We start from the raw sequence: 12,163 nt of genomic DNA, 5'->3' as shown, positions 1-12,163 counted from the left end.
TCTTTAAATAAAACCTATTTATTTGCAGTTATTACACGAGTACTGATACAATGGCAATCCGATACGGTGTCATAGGAAATTGATAGCCAGTGGAAAAGTTCAATGCACATACACGATCTGTTATAACTAGGTAGCACAGGCTTTTGTTTTATTCTTTCAATGATGAATGATTTCCGATTTCAGACGATGATGCCGATCAGTGAAACAATTCACAGTAGTATCCCAAGCATTTACACCATGCATCTTCGCATAAGGACAGCTTATTTGGAAAATCAATCTTACTTTTAATGCAAATGCTGGTATACACTTGAATACAATTTCCCGGTACAATTATGTTTGTCATTGTCTCTCATTTCTATTACAATATTCTTCCTATAACAATTCAGCCAACGCTGGCTTTATTATTGCTGAAGTTGTTTTGGCGCATATATTAATTTCATAAGGTGTTTTTGTAATCAATACAAATGAGGTAAGGTAAACAACAATTAGTATACACCGTCATGGATGTTCTCCAGCCAAAACTGTATATATGGAACAAACAATTGTAAAATAATTAATCCAATTAATGTTTTGAACATACCTGTATTTTAACCACCCAACTACAACAATACTGTAAGATTATCCAGGGTCGATGTGCACTTCGTTGTATATTAACACTTACTTTGCCTTTTTTCAGAAGAACACATACCAGACGGGCTGATAGAGGTTAGGGTAAGTTAACATCATGTTTCAATAAATTGTTGATGATAGAGTGATAATTCCATGTTATAGTGTATAAGAGCGTAATAGAATTAGACACATCATATTTGAATAGAAGATTAAACAACTAACCATTATTTATATAACAGTGTTTTGATTGGATTAAGTTCATAACCTGCCCCAGGCTGACATAACTCCTCCCCCCCCCCCCCCCCCCCCCCCTACCATCCCCACATATTCTTTTTCTGAGAGTTCCGAGTGCAAACAATAATAACCGACTTTCAAAACGAGTAACAAATCGATAACATAGAAAATATAAGTTAAATAATAATATAATTGAAGAGTTTTGTGTTATATTTTCGTTAATTTTTTTTTTCATTAAACTTGTTAGGCAGACGAAAACGGTCGACACTTGATGAAAGAATTTGCAGCTAAGAGGAGGAAGAGAAGACTGTTGTTAAATGATGCATGTCAGAACTCGACCGAAAATCACGAGACACTGGATATAGATCAGCTGGATCATATTATAGTGAATGATAAGTATAAGGCGCTATTTTGCTATGTACCAAAGGTGGCGTGTTCACAGTGGAAAAGGGTCTTCTTGATGATGTCGGGAAATGTTAGTGACCCTAAAACACTAGACGAGTATAGTGTTCATACGACCTATAGTCATCTACTACGATACCTCAATACGTATGAACCGGGAGAAATAAAACACAAAATAAAAAACTACAAAAAATTTATCATGGTCCGAAATCCACTGGACAGATTAGTATCAGCTTTCAAAAACAAGTTCCACGGAACAGGATTTAAGGATGCTAGGTTCAAAAATATAGGAAAATATATCGTTCGCACATATAGGAAAAAATTCACAGAACCTGTTTTTGGGGATGACGTTACGTTCCTCGAATTCGTGAGATATGTGATTGATAACAAGGTAGGCGTGCGTGATGAACACTGGAGATCGATCACGGATCTGTGTAAACCATGTCAAATTGATTACGATTTTATAGGAAAACAGGAAACCATCAATGAAGATGCGGACTTCATCATGTCACAAATGGCTCCTCATATTGAATTCCCTGTTAAACCAGCGGTGTATGGATCATCGAATACTACAAAATCTACTCCATTTTACTTGTCTCAGCTTCCATTTGGGCATGTAGGTAGACTCTGGGATATATATAGAGACGACTTCGTATTTTTCAATTATTCATTTTTGAAACATGTTGATAAGATATCGTATCTTGTTAGATAGTTAAGTTATTTATTTGGTTCTGGCTGTTTTTATGTCCTTGTTTATGACTATTTATTTATTTAAATTCTAGTATTTAAAAATCTAGTATCAGAAAATACAAATTTCCCTTTGGTGTGGTGGTAATATAATCAATTGCTAAAGTATCCGAAACATTTTATGATCAATTTTGATTCATACACATTATAACGTGCAATAGTTCGAGTTTCTTTGTATTGATTTAATTTGAGTGCAAACTTAAGAAAGGCTCTCAATAAGATCAATATAAAAAGACTGCATTGACTTATTTTTAGGGTTTGATATAAGCGTGAACTAACAGAAAACCAAAGCACCATACCGAAGGAGTATGAGTATTACATATTAATAATATAATCTCCCATATACATGTAAATTAATGTTATTTTTTTTTGCAAAAAGAGGTATTTCAGTATTTTGAGAGTCTGACACGTTCAACCATGAAGGTGAATCCTGTTGTTAATTTATATGATCAAGACAATGACAGTTGATTTCAGTATTCTGTAAACGAGCTCTGATGTCCCGCCATATGTTTTTATTTGCTACTGCAATGTTACTGTTTGCATCAAGTTTGAATACAGTTTTGCATTTGAAATATTTTTTCTTGCGCATTTTATCGCATTCGTTAAGTTCCTTGTTACTTTTTTGTTTCGCCTGATACATTTTATGATGCCGTGAAGCAAGACTATGGTGTCACTGTTTTCGGTGGCGACGGCAGATTCAGTTTTGCGTTTAGATCCGTTGCTAAAATATTATATGTCCAACTTTAACCAAAATATCTTTATGTAGTGGGCATCTCGACACAGTTTTCATTTAAGGAATACCATCAAGAATTTAATTGATGGTCTAGTGACTCTTGAAATTAAGGATGCTGGGTCTCAGGACTATAAAGTTTTGTGTTTCGCTAAATTTTCAAAACATATTGTTGTTATTCCGACCACACATTGGATAAAGTTGAACTGTAGTATGGACACCACGTCCTACAGATTACATGATCCATACAATGCTGTGTTGTTTGGTAAGAAACCATATATTTTGCGAAACTTGATCTTAAAGTCATAACTACTTCTCCAATTAACTTACAAATGATATTATAGCCAAATTGTAATAAATTCTAACATGTATCAGATTTGTTTTCTTCTCGCTTTACAGAAAGGGTTATTTCTGATGTAAACGACATATTCAGGTGAGAATTAATCATTTTGCGAAATATGATGTTTGTTTTGCAATGTATCAATATTTACACATGTCTATGATGTATAAGGTGTGCTTCCATGCTATCAAAGGGAGTTTTTGTTGTCGTTTTTTTGGAAAACATACTGCCAATTTAGTGAATATTGGTAGGTCAACAACCATATGCAGTGACTGTATGAAAAGTATAATCTTGGATAGGTTTTCTTATATCACAACCAGTAATGGATTTTATGGATGGCGATTCGATGACTCAATCAGGAGGGGGAACAGATGCTACTATAGGTACTTGAACATCTATCATTAGGTTGAAAACGAAGCATAGCCGTATCGGCTTTTTATTGTCGATAATTCGTTCACTTTATACCTCCTCGGTGTACATCCGATTATATGCTATAGTCGAAATGACCTGTCGATTTCATTACAATTTTGTACATTCATTCGGTGACTTTAGTCATCGAAGTGCCAAGCATAAATTCATTAATTCCCCAGTGACATAATAGAATTTATTAACATACCCGTTTAGTAACCTGTTGATAAGATATTTACAAATTTACAATTACAATTTACGAATATTTCCACACACCCACAGATCTCAAATATCATAGCAGCTATACATAGATAGAAAAGTATGTTAATTCAGTGAACAATGTTTTAAAATTAATCAGTACATCCATCAATAGTTTAAAGGGACTAAATGGCTAGATTTCCACTTAAATAATATATAAAAAAGGGTATACGATTTAAAATGATGTAAAAAGTTAAGCACTTTATGTTAATTATACATTTCAAAAGTGTCCATAACAATTTGTTAAAATTTAATGAAAAAAATAAAATAAATTTGACTAACCTAGTAGTTATTTCATATTATTAGTTTTCGATGTGTGTAAACAAATACCTCTGCGTACCTTTGCGCATGCGCGATGCGGGAAATTGGAAACATCATAACAAAAATGGCGAACACCCGATCTAAGTGGAAGGGTCCTGAATCAGTTTTAACCGAGAGCACGAAGAAACGAATAATCGAGAACGTGATTTTAACTTCACAAAGACGAACACGTATCTTAGAGACAGAGCAAGCAGATGGCATCAGTTAAAAAAGACCGAAGGGATTAAAACAGACCCTCCTTTGGCCAAGCTAATGCCTTGAACAGGTTAGTTGACAGCACTGGACTTCGATGTTTCGTAGATCAACTGTCGTGTACGCCCAGATGATGACTTGATAGTACTTGATGATACATAATTATCATAAATGGTAACAACTGATATCGAGATTAAGCTTAAGAAAGGTCACGTAGTGTTAACACGGCATGAATCGCTTGGTATTGGCCTCAACATGTCCTAATTATAAATGGGAATACAAATCAAAGGGGGCGCCCAAGAGGGAATTTTGACATTTGTCAAATTAATCGTATTATACCAGAAAGTAAACTTGATGACTTTATGCTTTTGTTAGACTGCCTGTATATTACACATTAAGTTTACATTGTGTTATTAATATTCCGTTGTACAGTTTTGAAAGCAAGCCTGAGATCTAGAGCGTACGTATAGATCTGGTCATAAAGAAACTGAAGCCAATGAAGATGACCACAGGCGACATGGAGTACATGCAGCCACTACGGACGACACTATTACTAGTCGCACTTAGGTATTTTTCATAGTTAATTAATTACTAATCCTTGAGGCCATTAATTAAGAAATATTTATATAAATCATTAGCATTTGGATGCGAAGGAAGAACATTATTTATTTATTGAGTCCAGAGACCTGACCTATATAGGTCTCTGTTGAGTCGTATAATTAAAAAGTCGTGGAATAGTTTCTGTCGATGCTAATTAACATTCAAAATTCTCATAATCATACAACACAAGTCATGTATCACTGTGAACTGTTATTACGTTATGATTTGCATATTGATATACAAAAAAATGTAGATATATATATGTATATAATATAGGCGTCAAGTTTGATTACATGTTTTGGTCTATAGTATATGACACATATTGTATATAATCAGTTTGAAAACATAACCAATTCCTAGACATGTATTGGTTTGTAATCAGATACCACCAACCGATCAATTTTCGATAACAATTTTTTTTTCTAATTAAAATGAATGGATTTGATATATTGTTTTTGTTTAGCAGCTACCAATAATGGATTTTTTTTGTAATTAATAATTTGAATCAGAATAAGTGAACCAATCAGTTTTGACCACTATAATTCATGCATGAGCTGCATGCATGTGTAGCGGGACTGGACTGAGTCGATCATCAGTGACCAGGTAGCTCAATAGTTGGTAGAGCATCCGGCTGGTGTTCGGAGGCCCGGGTTGGAACCCCGGTCTGGCCGCTTACGCTACATTATCTCCTGATCTCCTGTTACACATGTATCCTCTACTTTTAACACTTGTTGAAAATTGCTGAATTCTTAGTGTATTTGGTAAGATATTGTGCAATTGGAGATTGAAAAACTTCTGGAGTATCAATTTCGTGAATTTAGTATGTTTTTTTTTTTGCATTATATATTTTCGGGCCTAATGGCCATCTTCATACGCAGTAACGCTTCATTTATTTGACGTCTTGGATACCACATTATGATGTCACATATACAATATCATGCCTTAAGATAGTCATTAGGCCCGAAAACGTAAGCGAAACACAACATATGTTGTGTTGAATTTACATTTTTCAACTATTGATACTGGTATACATATTTAAGACCCAGCAGAAGCCTTGATTGTGTGTAGAGGCTAATTAAGCTTGAATGTGAGTTGAGAAAATGTTGACAGGCGAATTATTTTATGAAAAATCAGACAAAATATCGTGAAGAGCCATCTTTGCATGATAAATCAATATAAATCAATATAAGGCATGATTATAATATTGCCAATTTTACACATTTTGTTGGTTTGTGTAACTGGAAATTACATTGATTTTGTGTAAGAAAATATCTTTTCTTCTTCTTATAGATATCACAGGATTTATAACACAAAAGTTCTTGGAGGACAAAAAGTGCCGTACAAGGTGGAAAGGACATACCAACACATCCAGGGACTCATCAATCTGATAGTGGCCAACAGAATAACAGATAGAACTGGAATATCTAGCCAAAACCCTTGCATCAAATAGATCCCAGAAGATTCAAACTCCTAGCCCATGCTCCTCCACCATCTACTGCCCAAATGGTAGAGGAGAAGAAATCCCAATTAAGATGAATGGGAATAATTGACATTTTGAGACTAATCACGTTCCAGAGACTATTACTTTTGAATATCTGTCCTTACGTTTAGTAGCTGACCTGGTCTGAAGGACCAAGGTGAGTATGCCATACTGAGGCGTCCGGCATTCGTCTGTCAACATTGTCAACACAATATTTGAATAACTTGAGTAAATGTCAGAATATACCAAATTTGATAAAACTTTATAAGCAGCCATATATCGACAAGATCTCAGACAACTTCAAAAATAGAAATTATTGGACAGTAGTTTTTGACAGTAGTTTGCAGAGTTATTGCCCTTTGTAATGGTCTTATTATTAACATTTTTTTAGTTCACTGGTCAGAATGGAAACTCTTTTAGAAATTCTACTAGTCCTGAACAATTAAATGGATTTAATGAAATTTGGTCAGGAGAATTATGTGGCAATGTTATACTACTTATACTTATACTTGTTATATTACTTTTGAATATCTGTCCTCACAAGTAATTTATAAACTCTCAAAATTCATTGATGTCAACACCCACTAGTGCTCAATAGTCTTTAATGTCAACACACACTAGTACTCAATAGTCATGGATGACAACACTCACCAGTAGTAGTACTCAATAGTCATTTATGTCAACACTCACTAATACTCATGTCATATATGTCAACACTCACTAATACTCAATAGTCATGGATGACAACACTCACTAGTACTCATTAGTAACGTATGTCAACACTCCATAATACTCAATAGTCATTGATGTCAACACTCAATTATCACTGATGCCAACAATTGTCATTGATGTTAAGTCACTAGTCATGGCAGTCAACTTTCTCTAGTCATTGATGCCAATGCTTACATCTGAGCAAGACAATAAATACAATGTGGTAAATTCTTTATATTCATGTTTGACTTTTCTCAGTGTTTTCTCTATCAAAACTATTTGTGAGACAAATTGTACTGTGCATTTACTGTTTAGTGTATTATCAACATCATAAGTCACTGTTCTGTTGATATTCTGATAAATTAGGGTTAGATCTTTAGGTCACCTGAGATGAAGTATGAAGTGACCTATTCTAACTGACTTTTGTCCGTCGTCTTTCGTTGTTTGTCTTTAAACAATTTGTCAGTAAGCTTTCATGGTCAAAAGGTCAACCAAAACTGTGGATTACATAGTCCCAACCTCCAGGGACCTGAGGGGCAGGGTCAAAAAGGGTCAAATTGACTAAAATTTGAAAGATCTTCTCAGCTCGCAGATATGGTAGAATCATATACTGGTGTCTTTAACAAAAATTGTGAATTTCATAACCCTGATGGGGGACTAAATTTATATAGGGAAATCACAATTTTGATCAGCATTTGTTTGATTTCTATTGAAATTCATTCTAACTTCATTAACATTATCAGCATGGGATGACAGCTTGATCGCATGCACATGTTGGCCCTGACTGACCTTCTGGGCGAGGCTAAAAAGGGTCAATTAAATTGAATATTTCAAAACTCAGGTGACCATTAAGGCCAATTGGCCTCTTGTTTTACATAAGCCAGTATCAGTGAAAACTGATGCATATGAAATATGGTACATAAAACAAAAGGTTTCCATGAATTCAATGATGTAATGTAATTTATTTTGATTTTATATCAAACCTTTTCACTGCACAGGTGTCAAAACAACTTCCTTGAAATAAGATAATTCAGCTTATGTGTATGGGCAAACGGACAAAGTGATTACCAATAAAATGCTTAAATTTTCACGATTTCTATATTTTCTTTACTCCTGTCACCTTGACCTCTACCCATATATAATTAGACTGCATGCTCTGCTGACTTGCCAATCAAGATGATATTGAGGTTGACTGAAATACAAGAACATGTAACATATACATTTGTTTTTGTAAATGAACATAATTGTACATGTAGGTAAACTTGAGAATAATCCAATTCCTCAATCCATGACTGTCATTGAGACTGTCCGCTAATCATTGAATTATTAAAACAGTATGGACATCAGTATTGTGAATTAAATATCTCATTTATATCGATGATAAATTGATATAAGTGAGATAATACATTATTGATATAAATGAGATAATCAACAATACTCATATCCATCTTTTACCATGTATCAGTGTTATCCATTTGTTAACGTACATATTTAATTATATAATTCATTAAATAACGTACAAGGCTTTCAACAACATTTTAACTATAATCATTAAACAGAAGCAAAGTTAAGTGCAAAAACTACTAACTCAATGAAGGTTCCGATTTTTAATTAGGATGTCAATCTGAAAGGCCGAGGGATTCAAACAGTCGAATAAATTACAATTTCTGTGTAAAACTGAATTATTTTTTCTAGACCTACAGTTTGTGTATTGCTCTCAGTGCAATCAATTTACAATGTCGATCTCCATTAATCAGATTTAAATCGAATTCACTTTTGGGTAGGCCTATCACGTTAGTGATCGGCATTTTTTTTGTATGTTACAACAGAGACATATATGTCTGGTTACAACTGTATAGCTGTTACGTCGTCACAGCACTTACGGTCATACAAAATAGCAATTCCAATTTGAGTTTACACTTCGATTTCTTACATTGGGACGATATTGAATTGAATGAACACTTCAAAGATGAATAATAATAATATTTTCCTACATCACAATAAACGAAACGAAGTCCCCTTTGGAGGCCCCATTGCCGAATGACAAAATTTTACATGCTACTTCTGAGGGTTATACGTACTTTTATCTGTTTGAGCTCTCAATCAACAATAGTGAATAACGATCGGTACTCCTCGAGACCGTATAAACCATCCGATTGCAAAGTAATCACGTTCTACATCCACGTGACAAAATGTTTACACTTACCTCGATTCCATTTTCGTCGGGTGAAAGCGAGGATACTGAAATCATGTGACGCACTCGGCTCTCTCCGATGTAAACAACAAATGTTGTTCAGCGATAATTCGAAGTTGATAAACATTGCCAATATTTCACAAAAAGTGTCATAATTTTGTAAACACTTTAATTTCAAGTATCACAACGCTTTCCGGAAATCAAATGCATGTAGAAATTATTGAAATCTAACCATTTAGTCCCTTTAATCATGTCACGTCAACGATGTTATGGACACGAGGAGCCAAAACGATAAGAGAAAAAGAGCTTTTCTTCAACCTTGGGATGAAACAGAGCGAACTCCACCATCGAGATCGATTCATTGACAACAGTAAAGTAAGAGAAAGAATGAAACGATTTATAGAATGTCCGTTTTACACGATTATGCAACTATACAAATTATAATAAAAATCGAGTCTATGAGTGAAGGGGATAATAAGTCTCGTACGTACATATAAACTTACACCATTATTTTTCTACGAGTTAGCGTTTCAACAACCTGGAGTCACTGTTACTATAAATAGACCTTCGATATCGTTTCCATCTAGTATCTGATAGTCTGGAATGCGCTCGCTCAAAACTATATTGTTTTCAAATTTGGGTTTCAGGCACTTTGGGTTTAAATGAGAGCACTGTTACTATAGAAAACTAGTAAATATTTAATGGCTAATTAATGGAGAATGACGTCAAGACGTGCGCGTGTTTCAATGTTTCGTTACAACAATGCCCTAAACGTGTATACGGTACAAAGACACCATTGACTGTATGAAGAAATCGAATACAGTAACGACCGGAATGAATGGTGTTTAAACAAATATCAAAAACCAATACACCGTAACACTTGGTGTGGTATCAACTGAAATACATTATAAACCACCAGCATGTACACGTATTTGCCTCCATAAATATGAAGTGTTATGTACATGTAACACATCAAACGGTTTCAACAAAGGTTTGGTTTTATATTATTTAACGTCCTCCCATTAGCTACGGCATTCTCTATTGCATGATTTAAGTTTGTGTTAAGTGTTCTGTGAGGCTGTGGTATGTTTGTGGTGATTGTTTTGGGAGACTGTGGTATGTTTGTGGTGAGTGTTCTGTGAGACTGTGGTATGTTTGTGTTGAGTGTTCTGTGAGACTGTGGTATGTTTGTGTTGAGTGTTCTGGGAGACTGTGGTATGTTTGTGGTGAGTGTTCTGGGAGACTGTGGTATGTTTGTGGTGAGTGTTCTGGGAGACTGTGGTATGATTGTGGTGAGTGTTTTGGGAGACTGTGGTATGTTTGTGGTGAGTGTTTTGGGAGACTGTGGTATGTTTGTGGTGAGTGTTTTGGGAGACTGTGGTATGTTTGTGGTGAGTGTTTTGGGAGACTGTGGTATGTTTGTGTTGAGTGTTCTGGGTGACTGTGGTATGTTTGTGGTGAGTGTTCTGGGAGACTGTGGTATGTTTGTAGTGAGTGTTCTGGGAGACTGTGGTATGTTTGTGTTGAGTGTTCTGTGAGACTGTGGTATGTTTGTGTTGAGTGTTCTGGGAGACTGTGGTATGTTTGTGTTGAGTGTTCTAGGAGGCTGTGGTATGTTTGTGTTGAGTGTTTTGGGAGGCTGTGGTATGTTTGTGTTGAGTGTTCTGGGAGACTGTGGTATGTTTGTGTTGAGTGTTCTAGGAGGCTGTGGTATGTTTGTGTTGAGTGTTTTGGGAGACTGTGGTATGTTTGTAGTGAGTGTTCTGGGAGACTGTGGTATGTTTGTGTTGAGTGTTCTGTGAGACTTTGGTATGTTTGTGTTGAGTGTTCTGGGAGACTGTGGTATGTTTGTGTTGAGTGTTCTAGGAGGCTGTGGTATGTTTGTGTTGAGTGTTTTGGGAGACTGTGGTATGTTTGTGTTGAGTGTTCTGGGAGACTGTGGTATGTTTGTGGTGAGTGTTTTGGGAGACTGTGGTATGTTTGTGGTGAGTGTTCTGGGAGACTGTGGTATGTTTGTGGTGAGTGCTCTAGGAGACTGGTATGTTTGTGGTGAGTGTTCTGTGAGGCTGTGGTATGTTTGTGTTGAGTGTTCTGTGAGACTGTGGTATGTTTGTGTTGAGTGTTCTGGGTGACTGTGGTATGTTTGTGTTGAGTGTTCTAGGAGGCTGTGGTATGTTTGTGGTGAGTGTTCTCGGAGACTGTGGTATGTTTGTGGTGAGTGTTATGCGAGGCTGTGGTATGTTTGTGGTGAGTGTTATGCGAGGCTGTGGTATGTTTGTGGTGAGTGTTTTGGGAGGCTGTGGTATGTTTGTGGTTAGTGTTTTGGGAGACTGTGGTATGTTTGTGGTGAGTGTTCTGTGAGACTGTGGTATGTTTGTGTTGAGTGTTCTGTGAGACTGGTATGTTTGTGGCGAGTGTTCTGTGAGACTGGTATGTTTGTGTTAAGTGTTCTGGGAGACTGTGGTATGTTTGTGGTGAGTGTTCTGAGAGATTGTGGCATGTTTGTGGTGAGTGTTCTGGGAGACTGTGGTATGTTTGTGGTGAGTGTTCTGAGAGATTGTGGTATGTTTGTAGTGAGTGTTCTGGGAGACTGTGGTATGTTTGTGTTGAGTGTTCTGTGAGACTGTGGTATGTTTGTGTTGAGTGTTCTGTGAGACTGTGGTATGTTTGTGGTGAGTGTTCTGGGAGACTGTGGTATGTTTGTGTTGAGTGTTCTGTGAGACTGTGGTATGTTTGTGGTGAGTGTTTTGGGAGACTGTGGTATGTTTGTGTTGAGTGTTCTGGGAGACTGTGGTATGTTTGTGGTGAGTGTTCTGGGAGACTGTGGTATGTTTGTGGTGAGTGCTCTAGGAGACTGGTATGTTTGTGGTGAGTGTTCTGTGAGGCTGTGGTATGTTTGTGTTGAGTGTTCTGTGAGACTGTGGTATGTTTCTGTTG

The 12,163-nt window shown here is 36.0% G+C and overlaps 1 protein-coding gene and 1 long non-coding RNA gene across 7 annotated transcripts in view; both read left to right on the top strand.

Annotated features, from left to right (window-relative positions):
* LOC117330379 (carbohydrate sulfotransferase 11-like) overlaps positions 1-3,093 on the top strand; it is a 28,679-nt gene extending 25,586 nt beyond the window's left edge. For all 6 annotated transcript variants that reach the window (XM_033888621.1, XM_033888619.1, XM_033888625.1 and 3 more), the window contains 2 exons: positions 677-711; positions 1,091-3,093. In XM_033888621.1, coding sequence (XP_033744512.1) covers positions 677-711; positions 1,091-1,957 — 902 coding nt within the window. In that variant the 3' untranslated portion in view covers positions 1,958-3,093. The remainder of the gene's footprint in view (positions 1-676; positions 712-1,090) is intronic.
* An 857-nt stretch (positions 3,094-3,950) lies between these two features.
* LOC117330378 lies at positions 3,951-7,263 on the top strand. Its single transcript, XR_004533328.1, has 3 exons — positions 3,951-4,314; positions 4,674-4,808; positions 6,132-7,263. It is a non-coding gene; the product is annotated as an uncharacterized LOC117330378 (long non-coding RNA).
* The last annotated feature ends 4,900 nt before the right edge of the window (positions 7,264-12,163 follow it).

The sequence above is a fragment of the Pecten maximus genome, chromosome 7 (genome assembly GCF_902652985.1).
Source record: "Pecten maximus chromosome 7, xPecMax1.1, whole genome shotgun sequence".
In the NCBI taxonomy this organism is placed as follows: domain Eukaryota; kingdom Metazoa; phylum Mollusca; class Bivalvia; order Pectinida; family Pectinidae; genus Pecten; species Pecten maximus.
This window is presented reverse-complemented; position numbering and strand designations above follow the sequence as displayed.